The 26,500-nt window shown below is 40.6% G+C and overlaps 1 protein-coding gene across 23 annotated transcripts in view; it reads left to right on the forward strand.

The window, feature by feature from the left end:
* The window catches only part of MAP2 (microtubule associated protein 2), a 388,240-nt gene that overhangs the window by 330,370 nt on the left and 31,370 nt on the right, over positions 1–26,500 (forward strand). For 8 of the 23 annotated variants that reach the window (XM_059727110.1, XM_019492133.2, XM_059727117.1 and 5 more), the window contains 5 exons: positions 7,609–11,406; positions 11,643–11,849; positions 12,236–12,370; positions 17,004–17,065; positions 24,963–25,148. In XM_059727110.1, the coding sequence (XP_059583093.1) occupies positions 7,609–11,406; positions 11,643–11,849; positions 12,236–12,370; positions 17,004–17,065; positions 24,963–25,148 (4,388 nt within the window). Of the gene's footprint in view, positions 1–5,080; positions 5,339–7,608; positions 11,407–11,642; positions 11,850–12,235; positions 12,371–17,003; positions 17,066–24,962; positions 25,149–26,500 lie in introns of all 23 variants that reach the window. The other 15 variants (XM_059727119.1, XM_019492139.2, XM_059727124.1 and 12 more) reach the window with 8 other exon arrangements.

The raw sequence follows: 26,500 nt of genomic DNA on the forward strand, positions 1-26,500 counted from the left end.
TTACTTTGTCTGTCTGTCTGTCCTGCTGTTTCTACCTGTGTGTGTGTCTGTTTGTAGATGAAGGGGCTGAGGATAAGGTGGGGCCTCTACACAGCTGCCTGCACTATGGGCCTACTGCCAGCGGGGAGAGGCGTAAGCACCTAGCCCCCTCCATTTCAGTGTCTGTGCCTGATGATGACCCCTGCCATTCAGACGAGGAGTACTATGAGCATCCTTTGTTCAGCTCTGAGTGGAATGACTCTAATACACTCCCCAGTGCCACAGTGCAGAGTGCAGAGGCCTTGTTAAGCCATGAAAAAGGTGAATTAAACATGGTCCCATTTTGTTCCTCCTCCCCTCCACCCTGCCAAATGATTTTCATCCCATTATACATGCCTGGTGCAACTTCTTTGGGTCTTTTATTTTTTCCACACAACAGTGAAGTCCCTCTAGAATCCACATACCCCCGAATGAGGCAGGGGCCTGAGAGTCAAATGCTGTGGTGCAGTAAATGAATGTATAGTTATTGTGCCTCTCATACTGGCATTTGCTTTAGTCCATAGTTTGTCATAAAATGACCTTGGTTGTTGCAGTGAACAAGCACCTCATTAAAAGGAAGAAAAGATGTTCCTTCTTAACATTCGAGATAGGGTGACCATACATCCTGCATTGGCTAGGACAGTCCTAGATTTTGGAAGCTGGTCCTGGCTGGCCAGTGAAAATTAAAATGAGCATCCCGGGGGCAGGGTGTGGGGAGGGGAGGCAGAATGACAGAAGCTGTGAAATAGGAAGCTCTAGGAGACAGCAAAATTGCCCTAATAGGTTATCTCCATTAGTGGAATGGCCATTAAAAGGGGATTGTTAACACCTGTGAAGAAAACAATGGGTCATTAATTGACTCCTTAGCTGCCTAAACAGTAATACCAGTGATGCCCCGCCCACACCTTTGCCTGCAGCAGCAGACATTGGGTGGACAGGGAAGCAGTGTCCTGTATTTCATATTGGCCCATGTGGTGATCCTAATTAGAGAAAGTGTGGAAAATAAGGTACCTGAGTAAAGCCATGTGTTGGTGCGACAGAGGTAAAGACACCCACCCACTGGGAAAGCCACAGAAAACAACTAAGTAGTTTTGTAGGGCAGAAGAGGCCAGATTTATCGACAAACTTAAGAAATGGTATTTCAAGGATTCATTTGGTCTGTGGTGTCCTTGCCAATGTTCCATGCATGGCCAGCAACCTTTACCTGATCACAAATGATACAGATATTTAAGAAAGTATATTGCAGTTGTCTGCATCCCATCTCATATTAGTTTGACTCCCTCATTAGCTATTTAGGCAACTTATTTTACCAGGGTAGTGGGAAAAGTATGGAATGAATTTGTGGAGTCTTTTTTTCCTAATCCAAATGGTTATTAGGTTGCTGGATTCCTATCCTAGACAAAAGTGAACCATGTCATGCTTAATACTACTTTGCTAAATTAACCTGCAGTTTAAGCCAGATATGAAGAATGGTGATAAAATTCAGAAGAAGTTTATGTCACAAGAGAATACAGAAAAGTATACTGAGAACTAATGAGGTTATTTAAGTAAAGTATTGCACAGGAGAATGTATTCTGATATTGCAGCAACAGTGGAAACAATTAAAAGAGGCCCATGCTGTTAATCCAAGATTGCTAACAGTATCAGGACTCCTATCAAAGCTATTGCAAACCAGGTGCTTCACAAACCTTGTCATAACTTAACTTGCCATACCTAAAATGTGTGCAAGATATTCATACCTACACCTAAAACACCTCTTCTAGATAGCTTAAACTATGAAGGGCAACCTTATACAAAGCTGTACATTGCCCACTGGTGGAAGAAATAGATTCCAGAACACGATCTGTAAGAGAGAGGGGGTAATAAACTGACTCATGAGCAAAGAAGCAGGCTTTGTAAAATATCTTTTTCTACTGACTGTCTTGTGAGTAAAAACAGGATTAGGAAAAATCATTATTTTGGCTTAATAGAGTTAATCATACAAGGAAGTATTGGTAAGGCAATCATTAGGATTCCATCGTGAAATAGTACAGGACATATTTAACAGCTGAGGATTATACTGGGCATGTCTACACATGATATTAATGTGAAGCAATAAACTCCAGCACAGTGTGCGCCGGAGTTTATTGCTTCTAGGAACAGGGTTTACACATGCACTTAGGACAGCAGCACATTGAGCCTGGGCGGCTCTGTCCCAGCTGGCAGGAGGCCTGGGGAGTCAGCCTGCCAGCCTGGAGCTGCTCTACCCCAGGTCAGTGTTCTGTGGAGGGGCTGGCTGGGACACGAGGGTGCTACAATGAGAGGCTAGCCAGCAGGCATCCCCTGCACTGTAACACTCTCATCCTCTAGACAGCCATGTCAGTGTCTGCGCATGCAGTGCTGCAAAGTAAAAACTCTGCAGCAGGATAATTGTATTTACAAGTACTACCATGCTGCAGTGTTAATTAGTTTACTCCAGTCTAGTAGCCCTGCATGTGTAGACGTGAGGTGTTTGCTTCAGATCTAATTAATCAACTCCACATTAAAGCCTCTCATATAGATGTACTCACTGTGTCCTATAGCTTCAAAAAAAAGGGGGGTACTATTTTAATTAATATATTATTATTGGATCAGGTAGATAAAAGTGTTTCCTGAAAAGGGTTGAAAAAAATCAAGCCTAAATGTTTTACTGGATATTTTAATCTAAGTGTAGGTAGAAGAAGTGTTTGATCTGTGTGTGCATGTGTGTATTTGTGTAGTTATTTGCATGTTAAAACATGGTATTTGTCCATTCAAGTTGAATATTTTTTTCCTCTGCTGTTACAGTTATGCCCATTAGTGCTGCTATAATTAAGTTTGTATAAATTGCTAGTATCCATTTTTTATGTTTTATTTTGTTTTGGAGACTGTAACACAGCTGTAAAAAAATTGTTCATTTTGTTCATTAGTAAAGCAAAATTCTTCACTTTTGGTAGAATCCTCTTTATTCCCCAGTATAAAAACCTAAAAGAGATTTTTGTGCAAATTATTTTTCTATTTCTTTTCTAACTCTGTGTATCTGAAATATTTGTTTGATAGAATTGTAGTAATCCTGAAAGTCATTATGATCAACTATCCTGACATTCATAAACTGAGTTCAACTGATGATAATCTTTGGACCTCATTTTCCACTTTGTTACACCAATTAATGCTTGCATGACAAAGTTAAAGCTACATCAAAATGGGGTAAAAAAGTGGAGAACTGAACTGTGGTCTTTTCAGATCAAAATTTTAAAATTGGATATATATGAAAAAAAAACATAGAGGGAAACAAAGGTAAATTATTTAAGCAAGTTAAGCTAGATAGTGAACATTAGTCTTTCAAATGCCCAAATTGTCCTAGGTTATGACATTGGTAGCATAAATTAGGTAAAATCCACCTCTGTTTAAACATCCCTGTAACACTTAGGCTGGCAGATTCACTTATTTACAGAAAAGTTCAACTTTAATGTAACTGAACCAAGCACTCAACTGCACTTTATTTTGCTTGTATTTAGTGAAGGTCTTAAGAATGGACTTCACTTTAAGCACATAAGTGCTTGTGTTGATTTCAGTGAAGCTGCACTTAAGAACCTTGCTGATTCCTGGTCTCTTATTAATCGTGATTGCTGTCAATGGGAATACCCACAGAGCAAGGTGATATTCAATCTGAATATGTCATAGTTTATTTCAATAGGAGCATTGGACAAATCACTCTATGGGCCTTGTCAGATATCAATTTAAATGTGCAGTGGGATCTGGGGTATTTATCCTGGATCCTAAAAATCTTGTGTCTTGATATGCCAGACATTCAAGATCTGGCAAGGCAGGATGTGTGATGGTTGCGATCTAGGATAAACTTCTTCATTGTGCACGCAGACCTTTAAAGCCACCAAAACTAGGTTATCTGCTGCAGCTTTAAAGGTCCCCACATGTGGTTTTGGGATACACAGAACAAAACAGCTTTAACACTTCATGTGTTTAAATTAAAGCACAATGCACACTAGCCACAAAGCTGTTTCACATTAAATTCAAATTGGAACATCTTTGTGACTGGTTTGCCATTTTTATAACATGCTAAATTGATTGAAACGGTGGCATGTTGCAATTTGTCATGTGATTAACACAATAATTATGTGATAAATGCAGCATCTGCTTGGAGCCTTTAGTATTCTGCTTTGGCAAGAGTGAAATAAATGCTATGCTTGATGATAATATAATTACATTAGCACTGTACCGGAATAGGTGACATTACCCTATTTTAGAAATTTAAATGATCAAATATTGTTATTGTACATTTTTGGCCTATCAGGCTACATTTTACGGGGGAAAAAATGACACCCCCCCCTTTAAATTCCTGATCTAATGTACAGAACTTAAAGTACCTAGATAGCATCATTACACATTGCTCAGCTGAAGGAGAAAAGCTGTGCACCCATTTGCCACAGGCAGCTCAAGTAGTCTTGTGAATCTACTAATGATCAGCCCTATAAAAGTTTTTTCAGGATAATTTTCCAAATTAGATTCCTTGCTGACAGTCTGTAATATCCTCAAGGTCAGTGAAAGGAGTTTTTCCCTGAAGGGCCTTCATGTATTAGAGAAACCTGTACGTTTATAAAAAAATGTAGTACACATTGTGAGCACATTGAGATATCAATCTTTTCACAGCCGTCGGTCACCCAGTACCATCTCCACTTCCAATAAGTTTTCAACATTTATTTTGATCTTCAGTTATCTCCAGATGGGAAACAATAGCTCTGTAAGACATTTTCAGCTCTCTCTTTAAACATTTGTTAAGAAGGGAAATGATGCTGTTAAACATTCCAGTGTATGCCGTGCCATTTGGCAGCCAGAGAATAACATATCCTTTCTTGTTCTAAGATAAGCTCACTCACTTATACCTCCAGTACTTGAAATGGGATGGAGGCTAAAGCACCTACCTGAGAAGTTAAAAACCTAACCTCTACATAGAGCTGAAAGTGTTATGGAAGAATAGTCCTGTTGAGCTTTGAATTTTGTATTGTCTGTTGGTGTTGATATCACCTCCTTTTTCCACCCCTCAAAGAAGAAGAAACAGTATACAGTCCAATGGCCGAGGAAAAGAAACCAGCAGCCCTTCCTGAAAAGGAACTGGGGAAAGAGCATAGGCCTGCTGAGCCTTCAGACCAGGCAAAGGGCCTCAATAAGGGCCGGCTGGATTCTGGGTCGGAGGCCAAAGTGTATCATGAAGACAGAGTGCTAAGTGCTGCACCCACCTGGGAAAGAGTAACAGTTGTCCAGGAAGTGTCCTTGAAAGCGAAAGCACCTTCCTTGGCTGAGGAAGGTGTGTCCTCCTTAGGATTGCATGTGTTTGCTGCAAATAAGTTCTTCTCCAGCTTTCTCCAGTGCTTTCTAAGGCTGCTTCATTTCCTGTTTTTCTCATTTCTTATTGTTACTGCTCTTGTTATTATGCTTGATGAGTGTGTAGTGGGTAATCTGATTTGTGTGGATGCTATCTGACAACATGGTTTCCCACCACTGCAGCTAATTCCTGATTTTTTACTTTGCTGTGATACAATATGCTTTGTAGCTAAGCTGATACCACCCTGTAAGTCTTTTTTTCCCCATCTCAAATGTGTTTGCCAGTCACATTGCTAATCTACGTGTATATTTTTTTTCTCTTTGATGCTGAGATTCATATGATTTATTGACTTTGACTATGACATAAAGAGGCTTAAGCTATAGAAATGTTTTTGTTTGCAGTGTGCAGTATTTTTTATGCTTCAATGCATTCGGGTTTAATTTCCTAAAGCTGTCGCTTCTTATGTCATATCCGTGCCATTCATTGCAGTCTACTCTTTCCCTCTTTGATCATTGTCAGAGCTGTGAGTTTTCATTTATTTTACTCTACAGTAAGTGTATAGCCCAACTGGAATACCTTGCTTGGGCTAACTCCCATGATTTCAATGGGATTTTTTTCCTTCATAATGAAATACAGGATTGGGCACCTATCATAAAATTCGGAGATGCTTACTCAGGCAAAATCACTTTTGAGATCACATTTTTTCCTGAGTAAAAACTAAGAACTTCAGGTTTTGTTCTGTGGACAGCATTTCTTTTCAGTAAAAACAGATTTTACTGTGTTAAGAGGTGTTGGTTTTGGTAGGCTACCTTACTAACAGAAAGCCTATGCTAGTAATTTTATTTGGTCCAGTTGATTTAAAATGAAATTCCTGTGATATTAAAAATGCTGATTAATGTCAGTGGTTATGGTGCATCAGTACTGTATAGTACAACAAGTGAAGAAAGGTAACATTCATTTAGTTAATCTCACGGTGACATTACTTAATAAGCATTGCTTTTAAAGGCACCAAAAACCACCACCACAAGAGCAAAAAAAATTAAAAGATGCAAAAGAAAAAATTGTTGCATATGTGGACTTTTTATTTGCTAGTTACAATGTTTAGAAAAATTATTAAAGTTTTAAGCTAAAGGTAGCGTACCTAAATATTTTACTAATGGTTAACAAATAACCTATAAATTGTTGAATAATGTAGTAATCAGTCCAGCATGCTGTCCTTATAGAAATAGTTTCATTGGCTTCAGACGGAACACTTAAGTGAGTAAGGAGAGCCAAATTTGCCCAATTATTGTTTCAAAACTTGGCTTAAAAGCACTTAAAATTGTTCTTTTTAATAGCATTATAACTTTCTGCAGTACCTTGCATTGTATTTGTTTTAAAATGCACTAAGAAAGAGTGGTCATTAACTACTAATAAATCACTTATAAATTCTACTCTTAACACATTACCAAAGAATATTATCTAAGAATATAACAATAACTGATATAAGAGTAGCACTTCATTTAGTTTTAAAATATTTTAATTTCAGAGATTCTGAACACCCTTTCATAAACTTCATTTGAACTTCTTGGTACTCAGCATTTCTGAAAACCAGGACTTCAAACTTTGGAAATAAAAGCAGCCACATATCCAATTCATGTTGTGTGAGACTAGTTTTATGAGAGTAGCTTGAGTTTTGCAGTTTGCCAAGAGCAAATGTGAAGTTAGTAAACATAATAACCTCCATCTACCCTCACCCCATGTACTGTACATTTTGATATTTCTTTAGGTTAGGCTACACAGAATAAAGATCTTATTTAAGACAGATTTACATATATGCAAATACATATATTATATATTTCAAGGATATTGTTCATTTGACTAAATTTTGTAGGACTTACTAAAGAAAACCTTACAATGTATTCAGATTCCAGTGAAGTATACTTATAAAATGAAGGCTATTTATATTTTTATTTGTTGGATGCAAGGATGCAAGTAATGAGTAAGAAGACAGTACTTAAGACACTACTCATTACAATGGATGCAGGTTTTCATATTTTCCTGGCATTATAATTTATGGTACTCATGAAACCTTGTACATTAAGAGGAGAGTTAAATGCAACAGTTTAAAACAGATTTCTAAATGGATAGCCTTGCTGCATGCCTGCATATTTTCCCTTTCCCCTGCATTAATCATACAAGATGTTGTAAACTAAATGACTGCCTGCTATAAGTGCTTTAAGTAATTTGTTGTAAAACCCAAACTACTTCAGATTTACTTACAGCCTCGAAGATGGAAATCCAAGACCAGGAGGGCACAGGCCCTTTCACAGCTGAGCCATTAGACACAAAGGAACGTGAATCAGAGAAAGACATTAAGACTGGTGAGCAACCTAAACATGATGCTTTAGTTCCACAGCCAGCAAAAACAGAGGATACAGATAAAAAGGAATCTCGTGGAAAAGAAGAGGGAATGCTTCCCACTTTCTCACAAACTTTGGATACAGATCTGCAAAAGAAAGGAGAAGTAAGTTCTACAGAACCTGATTCAACTGCAAAACCTTCTGTCTGTCAAGAACAAAGGGATTTGTCCACTGAACAACCAAAAGAGAGTAAAGCAGATGAAAGGAGTACAGATGACTCAATACCTTCAAGCCAAGTGATTCCCTTAAAATATAAAGATGACTTTAAAGATGTTCAAGATCATGTCTCCATGCAAGGAATAAGTTCTTTGCCACCAGAATCCAAAGTTGATGTGTCAGATACTGTCAGAAAAGAAGTTCCTTCAGAAACATCATCAGCTATCCCACAGAAATATCAGATTGAAGACAGTTACAAAATAAAACAAGACTCTGCTGAACAACAGATTGCCAAAGATTTCTCAAGAGAGGAGGAACGGATCTCCAAAGACAAAATAGAAACTCTAGAGGCACAAGGAGTATCAGCAGTGACTGTAGATACCCCAATTACAGAGGAAAGGTCCACCCAGAAATTTTCTACTTGGGGGGAAGAAAAGGACATGACAAGAGATGAGAGTGATGAAGATGAAAGATACGATTTCCTTGATGGACAGAAGTCCAAGGTATTAGATGACAGTAATTTTTTTACAAAGTCTGAAGAGAAAGGACTTGTTGCAGACAAAGAAATTGTTCAAAAGGAAGGTGAAACTAAAAAGTCACCTGATAGTCTCAAAACAGAAAAAGAAATGGATCAAGCTGGGGTTTCAGGAGCAATAGATACCAAAAAGGAAGAACAGGCAAGCATAAATGCCCCCACAAGCACATTAAGCCATGAACCTGTAGATAAAGTTCAGTTATCTAAAACAGCAGAGAAAGCTCCTGATGCTCTAAGCTTAACAGGTGAAAAAGGTCCAACTCAAGAATTTTCTCATGAAAAAGATATAAAAAAGGATACTAAGGAGGATAATATCTGTATTGCAGACGCAGCTACTCATGAAATACAAGCAGAAGAGGATAGGTCAGGAATGTCAAAGTATTTTGAAACATCTACTTTGAAAGAGGAAGCAATAAAAAGTGACATTCAGAAGCAAGGCAGTGATTACTATGAACTAAGTGATACTAAAGAAAGTGCATACGAACCTTATCATATAGATTCTCCATTATCTAAAAAAGAGGAAGATGAATTAGAGTCAGAACCTGATCAACACCCCAGTGCTCATGAAATAGGGTACAGTACTCTTGCTCATACTTTTCCATCTGACAACTCAGAGGAACCCAGTTCACCAGAAAGAATGTTCACTATTGATCCCAAGGTATATGGGGATAAGAGAGATATGCATAATAAAAATAAAGATGATTTGACTCTAAGCAGGAGCTTAGGACTTGGAGGTAGATCTGCAATTGAGCAGAGAAGTATGTCAATTAACCTGCCAATGTCTTGTCTGGATTCTATAGCTCTAGGATTTAGCTTTGGTCGGACACATGATCTGTCTCCACTAGCTTCAGATATTCTGACTAATACTAGTGGGAGTCTGGATGAAGGTGATGACTACTTGCCAGCAACCACCCCAGCATTAGAGAAAGCCCCTTGCTTCCCTATCGATAGCAAAGATGATGATGATGATGAGATGGAAGAGGAAAAAGCCATGACAGAAGAAAACATTCAGGCTGAATCCCTGGTTGAATCACCTTTCTTGGCTAAAGATTATTACAAAAATGGGACTGTAATGGCTCCTGACTTGCCTGAAATGTTGGATCTAGCAGGCACAAGGTCTAGATTAGCTTCTGTGAGTGCTGATGCAGAGGTGGCTCGAAGGAAATCTGTTCCTTCTGATGCTGTTGCAGAAGACAGTGGTACAACCCTGCCTCCTGTGTCTGATGAAAACCACATAACCCTAAAAGCTGAAAGTCAGCTGGAAGATTTAGGCTACTGTGTCTTCAATAAATACACAGTTCCACTTCCTTCTCCAGTCCAGGACAGTGAAAGTTTAACTGGTGAAACATGCCCTTTTTATGAAGGCACAGATGAAAAACTGAGAAGAGGTCTACCAGCTGACCTCTCTTTGATAGAAGTCAAGTTGGCAGCAGCTGGGAAGTCCAAACCAGAATTTGCTAGTGAATTTGCTAGTGATCAAGACTTGAGCCAGCACATATCTGGTGACTCAATGGTCCTGGTAAGGGAATATGAGCAGGAGAAGAAAGGTGCTGATAAGCTAGATACTCTGCTAGAAAAAAGTGAAGAACAGGCTGATTCTAAAGAAATGTATGCCATTAAAAGTAAAGAACATGAGAAAATGAGGCCCGATGCAATTATTGAAGTGAAAGAAGAAGGTTTGGTTGATAAACTTCATATAGCTGGGTCAGACAATGCTTTAGCTAAAGTGATCACCAAAGAAAAAGATATTGTTTCTTTATTCACTGAGAAGGAGGAAAAGTCTCTTAGTGTTGTTCCAGAGGTAGCTGAGGCAGAAACACCACAAAAACCAGACTATGATGCTATAAAACATGATCTGGATGTTGCTGCAAGGCAAGTAGATGAAGAATATCAGCGTCAATTAGATAATAAGATCAGTGCATTTGTTACACCTGCTTCAGAGCAGGACAAAGCTTATGTAAAAGGAGCAGATTCTGAAATACAAGAAGCTCCAAAAGACCAGACTTCATTATCCAAGGAATCAAAAGAGGCAGATGTTCTCTCAAGGACTGAGCCTACTCATGTAAAGGATAGCACCAAACCATCTGAAACTGAGATCAAGGAGAAAGTAACTAAGCCTGATCTGGTGCATCAGGAAGCAGTTGATAAAGAAGAATCTTATGAGTCTAGTGGAGAACATGATCAGACCCAAGAGGGCTTGAATGAAGAATCTCTAAAACCAGATGACAATAAAACAGAATCTCAGAAACCTTCTGTGTCAGAAGAAGATATTACATCAAAATTGCCAGTGAAGGAACCTGCCCTTGAGTTCCCCATTTCTGAAGCTGAGTCTGTGCAGGAGGAGACAGCTGAAATCCAAATGGAGAGCATACCACAACCTAAAGAAGAAGCTCCTGATGCAGCTGCAAGACCCATAGAAACCACAGAGCAGCTGCCATGTGGTCTAACAGCTGAGACTCCAAAAGGAGAAGAGCATGAAGAAGGAGGAGAGGAGGAGAAGGAAGAAGAGAAGCAACAATTCATAACAGAAATGCCCCAAGAAACAGACTTGAAGACAGCCGCCAAAGAAGAAGTGCCAGCTGAGGCCAGCTTAGAGGAAATGCCTGAACTGAAAGGGGTTATTGAGTCTGTTGTCACAGTTGAGGATGACTTCATCACGGTGGTCCAAACAACTGTGGATGAGGGTGAATCTGCTTCTCACAGCGTGCGCTTTGCTGCCTCACAGCAGGAAGAACTGGAAACAGGAGACTCTCAGCCTGAAGAGGAAGTGGATATGGAGGAACCAGCTGATAGCCAAGCAGAACTCAAAGAAGGCTCGCCAGAAGCTCCTGCCTCACCTGAGAAAGGAGAAATCCTGCTTACTGATTATAAGACCGAGACATATGATGATTACAAAGATGAAACAACTATCGATGACTCCATCATGGACACAGACAGCCTCTGGGCAGATACTCAAGGTGTGCATTATCCTTTTATAAACTTTTTTTTTTGCTTCCAAATAAACCATAATCACTGAAAAGAGTGTAATAATAACAATAATAGTAATTTCAGCACATTTCCAAAACATGGTAAAATACTCTGTCATTTTTTAAAACAATTTGCTGCATTTTCATTTTTTTCCCTTCCACCAAAGTTCTGTTAACATTTGTTACTAATCTTCTTTTTATTCTTATAATTTGCTCTGACCCTACAGATGATGATAGGAGCATCATGACAGAACAGTTAGAGACTGTTCCTAAAGAGGAGAAGGCAGAGAGAGAATTGCGAAGATCATCTCTGGATAAACATAAAAAAGAGAAACCTTTTAAAACTGGGAGAGGCAGGATTTCTACTCCTGAAAGGAAAATAGCTAAAAAGGAACCTAGCACACTCTCCAGAGATGAAGTGAGAAGGAAAAAAGGTTCATTTAATACTCCCTATTACTATATTTTTGCTGTTGTACAGTACTGCAAGGTTACACTGTTGTAGAAGATGAATACCTTAATCGTACTATCTGGAATATTTTTTAAATCAGATGTACAATTATGTAAAAGAAAAGGTGCTAGGCTCACCACTCCATCACTCCAGCTTTATGCCCAGGTAGCTCCTTGGGACTAGGTAGCACATCTGAGATTAATGCACTAGTCCTTCACCTCTGCCAACTAGGATTAATTCATTCAAGTGGAACCAAAAGCATCAAACTGGAGTAACAGAGCGGTAGGTCTGGCCTGTGGTTGATGTGTTGTCATGTCAAACTGTTTGGTGTTTTTTTCCTGATTGTGTGCTTTTGTGTTTTCTTGTTCATAGCAGTGTATAAGAAAGCTGAACTTGCTAAAAAAACTGAAGTTCAGGCCCACTCTCCCTCCAGGAAAATCATTTTAAAACCTGCTATCAAATATACTAGACCAACTCATCTCTCCTGTGTTAAACGGAAGCAGACAGGTGACTGTGTCGTGTTCAATTATGCAATGTGGCTGGCAAACATAGACTTTTTTTTTTTAATTTCATTGCTATAGCAGCTTCTCTATTGTTTATTTTTATGTTTCCTCCAAGAATATCAGCCTTCACAAACAAAATTGCTTCTTGGTGTTTTGTATCATTCTTCTTTTTTTTTCAAAACTTATTTATTTATTATTTAGCAAAGGCCATGATCACATATGCTTGTCATTGCTCGGACTTCTAAGTGCCGTGATTGTATCTTGGCATCGTGCTTTAGTGTGTTGTTGTAGGAATCCCTATTCTCATTATTTTTATTTTACTTATTTTGTTTTTTGGTGGGAAAGTGTTGATAGCTTAAACCATAATATACATTTCCATTTCTTTTTGCTTTTTTCTCTCATGCATAGTAAGAAGTCTTTCGGACCTATATATTTTTCATTTATATTATCTGCATTGGCACTTCCAAATCTGTTACTGATGTTTCTGCTGTAAACTCAAAATCCACAGGGAGAATCCAGCCACATGCAAGTACAAAGCTGAGAGAAGAAATCTGGGGTCCAGCAAGGAGTGCATTGCAAGAAAAAATGTTTTTCAAAATCTGAATATTGGGTTGGGGTAGATGAGAAAAAGAAAATTAAACTATTCATTTGATATCTTAGGTGACACACAATTTTTTCTGGAGTTAGAACATTGAGTTTTTCAATCCAGTCTCTTTGCTGGTACTGTCAGTTCAGGGTGGAGAAATAAATATTGGATTTCTATGTGTATTTAAAAAATAATAATTGGATCTAATTTTCCTGTCACATAGTTTGACACCTCTAGTTACAGCAATGCAGTTGCTCCAGAGTAAATGAGAGCAGAATTGTGCCTGTCTAGCATACAGATGATATACTAAAACGGACATATTGCTGTTTTCATAGCTTAAAAATTAAAAGTGGTACTTATTACAAAAAATGGAGCACCTAACATCTTCACTTCTCTGCCGTCCTGTACTCTACATACAGTGTTGCAGGTGCTTTGTAAGGTCTATCACTAAATCTTCTATAAACATTCCTATAACCTCCTTGTCAGGACTGAGTAATGCCAAAAGAATCAAATGGGAAAGCCAGTCCAGTGCTTGGGCATGCTTTTCCTATAATGTGTTGTTGCTGTTTGTCCCTTGTGTTAATCTGTAGGGGAATTCCTCATTTTAATGTAAAACAAAACCATCAGATAGTCAAAAAGTGAAAAATACAGTGTAATAGCAAAATCCAAGTTTATTCAAACTTAAAGCTGAGAACAAATATAAATGCTTAGTGCAGATCACCAACCTTCGCAAAAGAACTGAATCTGACTCAATTTCATAACCTTAAGAGTAGAATCAACCAAAAACCAAGATCTGAATATACCTGAAATTTGGAGTAATTTTGGTCTAGATATGAATTTTGAGGTTTGGATGCATCTCTGAAACAGATTAACATGAACCATACTGCTAAATGAACAAAGCCTCAGAGCCTAACATTGGTGTACCATCAAGACTACTGAAAAAAATTATAGTAGCTCAAATGTTCTTCTCTCTCTCTTATATACAGTAGTGTGTTAACTCTGCTGAGTGCTACAGCTGAAGGTTAGGGGACATGAAAGCTAAGAACAGACAGTCAAAAAGATGGAGGCTGAATCAATTCAACAGGCACAGGTTAGCATAAGCTGCATAGATTGAACAGGTACGGAAGTGAACAGACATTCACTTTTGATTCTGAAAATGCAGCCACATGCCTTCAGTGGCCCAGGCCAGAAGCTGGGGGGGGGCACTAGAGCATGCCTCTCTGCTTGGCTGGAGCAGACAGCTTGGGCCAAGGCTAGCCCACCCACCCTGGGAGTGGGGGCTTGCAGGGGAGGGGCAAAGAATCCTGGGATGCTGGGGGACTGAGAGTTAACTTGAATCTGGAGGGAATCTGGAACAGAAGTTCAATAAACTGATTTAATCTAAATCAGTTAAGTCTGATACTAACAGATTTGAACTAGTTTCCAGTCATTTATACTGGTGTATATGCAAATTCTGTCCCTAGCTGGAAGGGTATCTCACAGACCTGTCCAATAGGCAGCCAGATCTACATTTACACACCAGTGGGGCTGTACTGACTTACACTGGGACTGGATTGGTCCTCAGGCATCTTCAGGATTAAGAAGCTGAGACTTTCAAGCCAAAATCAACAAATTTGTTTTTCTTTCTTCCTAGATGATGAAAATTAAGCAACCACTGTAGGTCAACATCCATTCCCACTGAAAGCAATGAGAGATTTCTTGTTGGCTTCAGTATGAGCAGGATTGCATACTTAGCCCAAAATGTCCTCAGAATTGATTCCGAATAAATCAGTGAATATTCCAAGCAGTAAAAAAAAATCCAATTAGCCTTTTATACACTTGGAAAAGAAATTTGTTCAGAGAACAACCAGGGTTTAGTGTTTGTATTTAAAGCTCCAAATCCATCCAGGTTTACATCCTAGTGATACAATAAATGAAATATTGCTATATGTCTGTGTAATCTCAGTGACAGATAATAATTCACAAGTAATTTTGTAGTAATAATTAGTAAATAAATATACTGAATGTGGAAGAGTAACATTTTCAATAATTATGTTTTTAAAAGACCCACCTCTTTGCAATATTAATAGAAAAAAGATGACACAATTTTGGAAAAAGGCAGTTTATTTCATCATCTGGATTTAAGTACAGTTTGCACTGTTTTCTAATTGGCTGAAGTGATAGGACACTGCTGCCTTTATGACATCACATCATGGATGTCATACAGTACCCAGAGCAGTTACTTTGTTTTGAACTGAGGCCAACATGCATTAGGCTTGTGTTCCTATCTTAAATGTTATAGTCAATTCCCCAAAGTTAAACATGTTTCTTGTGTGATTAATCTGGTAGCAGAGCACAAAAGGACAGTGTGAAGTCATGATCCAGATAGTTTGTTCAGATGGAGGAGTTGTTATGCTTTCAGGTAAGTTGGTGACAGCTATACAACAGTGATCTTCATTTTAATAGCTGTGGCTGATTGGAGTTAAATGCCAAAAGAAGAAGGAGAAACATTTTGCCTGTTTATTTTGAAGAAAAACAACAGCAGTAACAGATATGGTAAAATGTAATGCAGGCATCTTGTACTGTACTTATTCTGCTGTAAAATTCAGAACTAAAATTATCAGTTCTGTGTTCTCTCTCTCTTTCCTTCTCTCTCTCCTACTACCTCGATTTAAATTCAAAGAAAAAGGACAAGGGAAGAACATTATTTAAGATTGCAAAAACACTGAGTGGAAAATGCAGCCTTGTGGGCAATGGAGATTTGTTGCAGAGCAGCAGGATTTCGTTCTACCCCACTGCTACTGGCAAGGGCGTGTGCTACAGTTGTCCAGGACAAAGGAGAAACAATCACTGCTACCCAGATTTTGTAAATGGAGGACAATTGGGACTCTAGCTAAAAGAAGTTGTTTGTCCCCTCACAAACATGTTCCAACACACACTCAGAAACTGGTACTATGCTACTTAAAGAGGATCTTACAAGGCGCACAATTTCCTGAACAACAGTACAGCATGCACATAGTATCTCAGTTTCTGAATAGGACATAAACTTTTCCCCAGGAGGGAATCCAGGCCAAACATTATCAGTTTTGTCTCAAATACAACTAAAATAATTGTTCATTATTTCATTACAAAGAGAACACTGAAACAATATATTGGTGTAGATAACAATGGCTTGAATACTGGTGTTGGAGATAACAGTGGCTTGAATACTAAAATAACAAACTAAAGTCTGAAGATTTAGTTCACTTCTGCATTACTTCAGTTTTATACCAGTGTTACTCTGTTAACACCAGTGGAGTTAGTGCCAGTGGTGAAAAACTAATGCAGCAGTAAATCTGTTACTTTTCATTTAGACTTCTTGGTCAAAATTTTCAAAAAGTGTCTAGTATTTTTTGGTGCCTCAGTTTTCAAGTACCTGAAAGGGGCTTGATTTCTAGAAGACAGTTCAGTATTTCCTGAGGACCAGGATCCTTTAAGTTGTCTTAGATTGGGCACACAAAGCCACTAATCACTTTTTAAAAGCTTGGTCCTAGATGAGTGGTTTTCAACCTTTTTTTAATTGCAGACCCCTAAAAAGATTTTGAATGGAGGTGCAGACCCTTTGAAGTGTAAGTGTGGGTATCCACATACTTTTCATTTATCATAATCATCTTTTACGGACCCCTTGGACATAGTCAGTGGCCCCCAGTGACCTGCAGGCCACAGGCTGAAAACCACTGCCGTAGATCACAGACCATTATGAAGTGGAGGATATAAGTTTCATTAATTTGCTTGAATTCATAGATTAACTAGTCCTACAACAAATATGTAGAAAATGAATTAATTTAAGTTACTCTGAGCCTTTTGGATAGGGCAGGATATCAATCTAAATAATAAATAAATAATAAATACATTTTAAAGGTGGCTGCATTTACTGCACACAGTTTGTTTATCCAAGCTCATTCTAATTCACAGTCTAATTCATGAGGTTATTGTTTTGTACATGGCTTCAAAGGCAATTGATTATATTGAAGGTATCCTGGAGATACAGATTATTATTTTTAACCAACACGTCTTTTTTTGGGTCTCACAGCGGCAGGTGGTGAAACAAATCAGGCTCCTGGTGTATTTAAACAAGCCAAGGAAAAACTTTCAGTGAGTAGAATTGTCTTCTCCTCATCCATCTCTGTAAACTCATTTTTGTCCCGATTCTGTAGTTCAATTTTGTAAATGTGTCTTCCTTTCAAAATTCATTTATCATAGCCATTCATTATTGTTTTTATTTAAAATCATCTTGTACACATAATTGCTGTCAATTCCCCACTTCACTGCTGTCACAGGTAAATTGTATAGTTATGATATAGTTCTGATAATGGTTTAGCAATCTGAAGTTAACGCACAGGCTTTGAACTTTAATAAAAGTTCAGTAATGTTAAACACTGAGAACCAACCCCTCAGCTACTGTTAAACAGCATAGTTCCTTCAGGGTCACCAATTCATACCATATGATGACTAGCTGTTCTCACTGGATTGTTACATACTACAAGAAAACCCTGCCTTGTGATTGGCTAGACAGTGTCTTATGATGCACTATTACTTTTCTTTTGCTATTTGCTTCTTTAAAGGTAACAGATTTCTGGAAAATATTAACCAATAATATCTGTTATGCGGATGAGTGCATTCTGATCGGTTCATGAGACCATTGCTTGGACTTCTAATTTCCATCTTTACGATGTTAACTTTAAACAGTGTTGCTAAATTTCAGGTCCTCACACATTCTAGCCTACCTCAGACCTCTTTGATCTCACCCGCCTGCTACACCCCTGAATTCCCTCCAACTTACTAGAGGGTAGGGCTTACATCTTCTTTAGGCTTCCCTGCTCCCCAGCCCTACTCCTAGGACAGTTTTGTAACCTTGCCATCCCAGCTACGTAATTCCCCCAATTTAACTTCTTTGAAATCCACCCATTTTTCAGCCCAGCTCACCACTCCCAATGCAATGACCTCATAATAGTTCCCTAGCTCCTCTGTAACAGCGATGTTAGCATTCCAGCTTAGTAAGCCCAGTCACTTTCAAAACTTTCATACCCAGCTGCACTCACGTATTGTACTTCTGAACAGTATTCAGGAAGAGCCAAGCAGTTCACAATTCCTGGAAAGAGCCATAACCCCAATCTAGCAATGAGTGTAAAATATGGTCTGATGCATGCAAAGAAGCATGCATCATGACTACCTGTGTTTTAGTAGCCTGTAAAATAAAGTGCAATTTCCACCTTCCATCTTCAACAATCTGACTCACTACAAACACCAGTTCTCCTTGTGAGGGCCACATGTAGCTCAGTCCTACAAAAGCAGCCTGCATTTAAAGCAGTAGACATTCTACCAGAGACCAAAGGTAGCATATGACGAAGAGTTAAGAAATGAAGATGACTATGGATAAATCACTGGTCTGGGATTCAAGTGATCTCAGGTCAAGTGACCTCTACCAGAGACTTCCTGTATAACCTTTAAGCAATCCACTTAATCTCTTTGAAGCACATTCCATTACTACTACTTATGCAGAGTAGTACCATACTCCTCAAGTCATGTGGAAGGAAATCTATGGCAGAGTAAATGATGAACTTAGATTTTCTGAAGATATGGCAAAATTCAATGTGATGTAGCGCTAAATAGCCAGACTAAGTCTAGACAGTCAAAAAGCCAAAGGGTGAATTGATTCAGTCATCACAGGTTAATCTAAACTGCATAGATTGAACTGATAAGCAAGTGAACAGACATTCACTTTTGATTCTGGAAGTGTAGCCACATGCCTGCAGTGGCTCAGGCCAAAAGCCAGAGCATGCTGAAGCATGCCTTCCTGCTCAGCTGGAGCAGACAGCTTGGGCCAAGGCTAGCCCGCCCACACTGCAAGCTGGGGCTTGTGGGGGAGGTGCAAAGCATTGTGGAATGCTGAGGGACTGTGAGTAAACTTGAATCTGGAGGGGAGCTGGGACAAAATTCAATGAACCAATTTAACCTAAATCAGTTAAGACTAATACTACATCCATTCAGGACGGCTAAACTGGTTTTGGCCATTTTGAAAGTGGTTTATGTGCACTGAACTTCTGTTGTTAGATTTGAACCAATTTCCAATCACTTATACCAGTTTATGTGTAATTTTTGTCCCTAGCCTCAAAGTCCAGCATTTAGAAGCAGGGTAGCTTGATAAATCAGCTTGAGTACAGCTTTGTGCTAATTCAGCCAGTATTTGAGCTAGCTTGTTTAGGGCTAGTATTAGTATCTCTAAGAAGTGATATGTTCATAGTATCATAGTAGCTAGGGTCAGGAGGGATCTGAACAGATCATCTAGCCTGACCCCCTGCCACAGGCGGGAATGAATGCTGGGTTCACAAGTCCCCAGACAGGTGATCGTCCAACCTCCTCTTGAATATGCCCAAGGTAGGGGCGAGGACCACTTCCCTGGGAAGTTGGTTCCAGATTTTGGCCACCCTAACTGTAAAATATTGCCTTCTGATCTCTAACCTAAACCTATTCTCCATCAGCTTATTACCATTGTTCCTCGTCACCCCAGGTGGTGCTGGGGAGAAAAGAGCTCTGCCTATTTGCTGTTGATCCCCCCTGATGAGTTTGTAGGCAGCCACCATGTCCCCCCTCAGCCTCCTTTTGCTGAGGCTGAACAGGTTCAGGTCCTTCAGTCTCTCCGCATAGGGCCTGTCCTGCTGCCCTCTCACCAAGCAGGTGGCCCTCCTCTGAACCCTCTCCAGGCTGGCCATATCCCTTTTGAAGTATGGTGCCCAGTACTGGATGAAGTACTCCAACTGCAGCCTGACCAAAGTCACATACAGGGGGAGTATCACCTCTCTGGACCAGCTTGAGATGCACCTTTGGATGCATGACAAGGTATGGCTGGCCTTGCTGGCTGCGGTCTGGCATTGGCAGCTCATGTTTAGCCTGGAGTCAATAATGACTCCGAGATCCCTTTCTGCCTCTGTGCTTTGAAGAAGGGAACTCCCCAGCCTGTATGTATGCTGTGGATTCCTTCTCCCAAGGTGCAGCACCCTGCATTTATCTACGTTGAACCCCATCCTGTTCTCATCTGCCCACTTTTGTAGTCTGTCTAAATCTAGTTGCAGCCTCTCTCTCCCTTCAAGTGTGTCCACCTTGCCCCACATCTTAGTGTCATCAGCAAACTTGAACAGCGTGCTTTCCACCCCCTCGTCCAAGTCGCTGATGAAGATGTTAAACAGTGCAGGCCCGAGGACCGAGCCTTGGGGTACCCCACTGCTCACATCTCACCAGGTTGAGTGCAACCCGTCCACCTCTACTCTCTGGGTGTGCCCCATCAGCCAATTTTTTACTCATCCAATTGTGGAGGCATCAATGCCGCAGTCACTTAATTTATTGATGAGGATGGGGTGAGAGACAGTATCAAAGGCCTTCTTGAAGTCTAGAAAGACTATGTCCACAGTGACACCATCATCCAAGGATTTAGTTACCTGGTCACAAAAGGCAATCAGGTTGGTTTGGCAGTACCTGCCTTTGGTGAAGCCATGCTGATTGCCCCTGAGGATGATCTTCCCTGCAGGCCACCCACAGATGTGCTCCTTGATGATCCTCTCCAAGAGCTTCCTGAGTACCGAGGTGAGGCTTACAGGCCTATAATTACTTGGGTCCTTCTTCCTCCCTTTCTTAAAAATAGGAACCACATTAGCCAGTTTCCAATCCCCTGGCACCTGGCCAGATGACCATGAATGCTCATACAGCTGAGCCAAAGGCTCTGCGATGACTCCTGCCAGCTCCTTCAACACCCTTGGGTGGAGGGCATCTAGACCTGCAGATTTAAAAATGTCTAGCCCTTCCAGAAGATCCCTAACTACATCTGCACTGACTGAAGGCCTGACAGAGCTATCCCCAAGATTGTCCCTACCTCTGGTAGGTGGGATATCCCGGTCCCTGTTCAGGAAAACAGAGGCAAAGAAACTGTTAAACATATCAGCTTTCTTGTCTGGCGTGGCCACCGTTTGTGTCTTGCAGGGGCCCTACATTGCCTGGTGCCCTCTCCTTGCTCCCAATGTACTTGAAAAAGGACTTTTTGTTGTCCTTAATCCTGGACCCTAGCCTGAGTTCCATCTCTGCCTTGGCCTTCCTAATAGCCCTCCTGCACTCCCGGGCTGAGGAGGAGTACTCCTCCTTGGTGATGGCTCCTCCCTTCCACTGGTTGTACACCCCCCTTTTACTCTTCAGGCATTCCTGAATGCCCTTGCTGAGCCAAGGGGGTTTCTGGGCACTCTTACCCCCCCTTGCTTCTCTCAGGCACTGTTACCCTTTGGGCCTGGAGGATCGCCCCCTTAAGGTATGACCATCCCTCATGGGTTCCCATCTCCTCTACCTTCTGGGTCCTTAGTGCCTCCCCGACTAGTCTCCTAAGCTCATTGAAGTTGGCCCTTCTGAAGTCACGGGCTTTAGCCTTGGTGTGAGCCCTAGACGCCCTGCATTGGATAGTGAAATCCAGCAAATGATGATCGCTATTGCCCAGGTGGTCAAGGACCTTCAGTCCCCTCACCAGGTCATCCCCCATGGCTAGGACCAGGTCCAGCAAGGCGTTACCCCTAGTGGGGCTGTGCACTTCCTGGATAAGGTGAAGGTCCTGTAATACAGCCAGGAACCTACGCGAGCGGTCAGAGCTGGCTGTCTGCTCCTCCCAGCAAATGTCTGGGTAGTTTAGGTCACCCATGACAATAACATCCCTTGACCTAACCGCCTCCATAAGCTGGCTGGAGAAGTCTTGGTCTAGCTCTTCCCCCTGGTTGGGTGGTCTGTAGTAGACACCCACCGTAAGGTCCCTTTCGCCACACTCCCATTGTAGTTTGACCCATAGTGCCTCTGCCCGACCCTCCTCTAACCCAAAGCTAATCCTTGATGATGTGAGGTGCTCTTTGACATAGAGCGCAACCCCCCACCTTTCCTCTCTGTCCTGTCTCTTCTATATAGGGTGTACCCCCGAATGCCCACTGCCCAGTCATAGGTGGGGTCCCACCAGGTTTCTGTGAGCCCTACTAAGTCTGGGTTCTTACTTGCAATCAGGAGGCATAGTTCCTCCTGCTTACACCCCATACTATGAGCATTGGTGTAGAGGCACCTGAGGCCTCCTGAGGGTGCTTATGCCTTCCTCCCACTCCCAGGACAGTTGTGGCCCCCTGCTCCTCGGATATTGATACTTACCTGTGCTTCCCTTCCTCTTGTCACCCTGTGTTCTGGTGAAGCATCCTCTCCACTCGAAGCGGCCCCTTCCCCCAGCGAAGCTAGTTTAAAGCATGTTGTGCAGGGTAGATATACCCTAAATCCCAAATGGATGCATTAACAGAAGTCCATCCTTTTTTCTTTAACTACCAGTATTCCTATTTAAAGATAGGAAAATACTTTGCAAAATATGGTCCAGATTATATTTGGGAACCACACTGTATGTGCTGGTGTACAGTCCAGCTGATGATGCAGTAAAATTCTACTCAGTATAAGAAAGAATCCAGGGCAGAAGGGCAGAATCCAGCCCTTTGTGCTTTAGCTCCCTTTCTGTAATAGCTTCCTGACCAGTTCAGATAGATTGGTTATTGTTTAGACCTTAGACTTGTAGTGCTCAGCTCTTTCAAAGTACCTAAACTTCAGCTAGGTGTCTAGTGAGTTATACAGAAGTGCCTCAGTGCATGAAGCACCCAGCTCTTGTTGCCTTTCAGTATCCTTACACATCTTTGTAAATCTGGTCCAGCATGTGTTGAATGGATAGTCAAAAATGGAGTGATACAAAATCGAATGTGATAATTTTATTAATCTTATTTTCAATTTCTACTTAAAGTATTTGCCACCAATTATACTCCTTCATATATTGTACACAGTTGAATAAAACACATTTTCCCTATTAAAATATTTCTGTTCATTGTGCTGACCTTTCATCTCTTAGAGCATGGCTCTAGAGTATGGCACCAAATTGGTACAGTACTGCATCACAAAAGTCCAATTTGATAATGCAGTAGGACTGAAATAATCTCTTTTGCTTTTGGAAATTAGAGAGTCTCCAAGGCAATGTATGGTAAATTCTGTTCTTAGCTGTTTAATTTAGCTTTTATTTTGAAAAGGTTAATGTGCTCATTCCTTACTTCACTTCAATTGCCATAAATAAATAATGAGTCTGCTGTAACCTGTGAAACTAGACCACTGTAAAACTGGTGAAGAGACTCAGGCAGGCTAGGGACAGACATTCAAAAGCCGGAGCCTGAATTGATTAAATCTTTGCAGGTTAATCTAACCTGGCTAGGGTGAATCACTTTGTAACTGCACAGATATCCCAGAAATGCAGGCACATGCCTAGAGTGCCTCAGGGTAGAAGCCGGGGGTGCGAGAGCAGCCCTCCCTTCTCTTCCACAGTGGTGAGCTGAGGGGTGTGTGGCCAACCCCCTGGCAGGATTAGGGAGGCCCCCCCCCCGCCCCCGCCTTGATAACACAGCATTTTCAGCCCATCAGAAAACAAACAGCCTCTCTCATTAATTCAAACTCTTCTTAAACAAAGAAGGAATGGGGGACATTACCATCTGAGCTTTGATCAGCTCTAAAAAGTCCTAAACCGACACTGCTGTGTGCCACAGCAGGGACTGTAGCCAGCAGGTGGTCTGCTTGCTAATGCTGAGGTTTCTGTATAAGGCAGAGGGTATGGGGGAACCGTGTTTAGCAGAGTGGGGAGGGGAGGGGGAAAGCAGGAGGAAACCAGGCAGACGTTGCTGTGCCTGCAAGTCTCTGTCAGAGCTGCAGTCAGGGAGCAGAGGTGAGGGCCCAGCCCTGCTGTGAAGCAGAGAGCCCCGCCCAGCCCAGAGAGCATGCTGGGATGCTGGGGAACTCTGATTTAACTTAACCTAGTAAGGGGTCTGGGACAGACATTGCATAAACTGGTTTGACCCAAATCAGTTATGTCTGATACTACATTCAACCAGGTTTATCTCAAACCAGTTTCAGCCATTTTCAAACTGGTTTATGTGCACTGAACATCTGTTCTGTTACAGGTTTAAACCAGTTTCTGATCACTTAAACCGGTTTATGTGTAATGTCTGTCCCTAGCCGTGCAGTATGCCTTAAATGATATAACTGACAATACCTCAGTTTCTAAGGTTTGAATGTAAACAGGATTCTTTCAGTCCTGCTAGACATTATTAATTGTTCAGCTCTGCAGATCTTATTCATGCTGAGTAGTATTTACATATTTGTAGTTCTAGTGGGACTGCTCAATAATTTCAGGCATGTGTAAGTAAAATATTGAGGAATCAAGCCTTCATTGCAGGGAAAGTGGCTTTCAATCATTATTTAAAGTTATATATTATACCCCTGGGAGAGAAAAAAAAAGTAGACTCAGATTACAAACCCCTTTCATTGGGGAGTGTTACTAACATAAGTAGTCATCTTGACTTGAATTACTCACAGGAGGAATTAACTCACTGTTGTCACTAAAAGATTCAAAATCTGGCCTATTATGACTTGGTTATCTTTCATGGAGTGTAATGATTACAATCTATTATATTACACTGGATTGCAGGTGTAAAAATGGCAAAACAAGTGATGTTACTATATCTTTCTACCTTTTTGAATAATAAATGTACATTGTTTTCTAAGCCTCACACTAACACAATTTGACTATAGAGTAAACCATCTGCAAGGGCAGAAAAGGGTGGTGCTTGAAATACAGGACTTGATTTTAAAAAGCAGATGTTGTCTTTATCTGAAGCTCTGCACCTGCAATGAATGCATTTGTGTCTGTAGTTAACAGGGGATGATAAAATGAATCTACAAACCTCCCCTCCCACCCCCCAGCCCCCGAAATGGAGTGGTATTGAGGCCCTTCATAGAATTAGTCCCTTCTCTTTCATGTGGGTCTTGGAAGTTTATACATACTGATTAAGACAAGGGAGAAGCTTAATTCATAGCTTGGCATTTTTTCTTTATCCATTTTACATGCATCTTCCTTTTGGTCAGCTTCATGTTATCTTTCTTTTGTTTGTTTTCTCATGACTAGACTTCCTCTTTGTCAAAGATTCCTGCCTCAAAGTCTAGAGCAAAGTCAATGCTTCCTCCAAGACCCAGCTCAGCTTGCTCACTAACTACTAAAAGAGCTACTTTTCTCGATACAGACAGTTATTTTGTACGGCCCTCCTCAGCGGGCCCAAGAGACTGCTTGCCATACTCAAAATCAGATACTAAGGTAAGGTAGCAGAGTTAGTAGAGAGGGTTAGCTCAGAGAGTTTCATAGGTGACTTCTGTGGACCTAAATCACTCACCACTGAATCTTGATAGCACACAGTGATATTATTGGGGAATACTTGTATCATGTAGCAGGAGAATTGGGAACTGGACTGTAGAGTATAAGCCACAAAATAGATAAAAACAGACAAATATGTTATGAATTCTCCAGTCTGAATTCAGTGGTGACATCAATGCCATATACATGTAGAGACCAAACCTCCCTCCACTGGGAATATAGGGGCACAGCTCCATTGACTTCAGTGGAGCTGCATCCATTTGTGCAAGCAGTGTGTCTAGTCCCTGGTAGAAAGCTGGTTGTAAAATAAGTAAGAAAGTACAGCAGCGCCAATTTGTCTTTCAGTAGGAATTAAAAGGGGGGATTTTCAACCATTTAATATTCTTTGAAAACCATACTTAATCGCTAGAATACGAGGATACACCTTTCAGGACAGGCAGAGACCAGTTACACCAGGCTAAATTTGGCAGTACCTATGTACAGGTTGAAGCAAGGTAAGCTCAAGATGGAGAAGTCTGCTTTATCCTTCCCCCTCTTACGGATGGCTTTTCATTCTCATCCCCCTGTACAATCATTTAATTTGCTTTACACATCCATTGAATGCCAGGTTGGCAAACATTATGCTCTTAGCCCCTTCTAAATTTATATCTGTTTTCTGACCAACCTACACTTGGTGAATCTTACACCAGTTTAGCCCATCAGTGTATTTGGCCCAATGATTACCAAAGGAGACATCTGCTCATGCCTGGTTACCTTTGGTTGTCCATCTCATAAGTGCACAAAATACTTTAATTTCCTGTGATATCCACTGGCCTAAAAAAGGTAAAGAAGCAGACACGCTGATCTAAATATGAAAAATTTGGGCATAAGATGGAAACCAGCTAAGCCTCCAATAGGTCCTATTAGGTAATTCAATCAGCAGCCGAAATTTTCTCCTTCATTTTTTGTAAAATAAAAAAATTTAGTGTCTCAAAATGCAGCAGTTTTGCACTCAAAGTAAGAAATTATGTTGAACATTGTGCCTTGTAGGAGCCAAATTCTGCAATACCAAATTTATGTTTGGATAACAAATACCAAAATTATGTTTGGACCATGGATATTTGCTTCTATTTTCATGACCAAATCCCTTTATAGTACATGACCTTTTGGGACCTCTTGTCCTGTGGCCTTATAACCAGAATTCTCCTTTGTTAAGGGCCAAATCTAAAGCACACTGGATTTAATAGAAAGACTCCCTCTCTGACTTTGTTGCAATATAAATCAAGATACAGGAGATCATCCCCATCCATTGAAGT

Source organism: Alligator mississippiensis, chromosome 4 (assembly GCF_030867095.1).
Source record: "Alligator mississippiensis isolate rAllMis1 chromosome 4, rAllMis1, whole genome shotgun sequence".
Taxonomy (NCBI): Eukaryota; Metazoa; Chordata; order Crocodylia; family Alligatoridae; genus Alligator; species Alligator mississippiensis.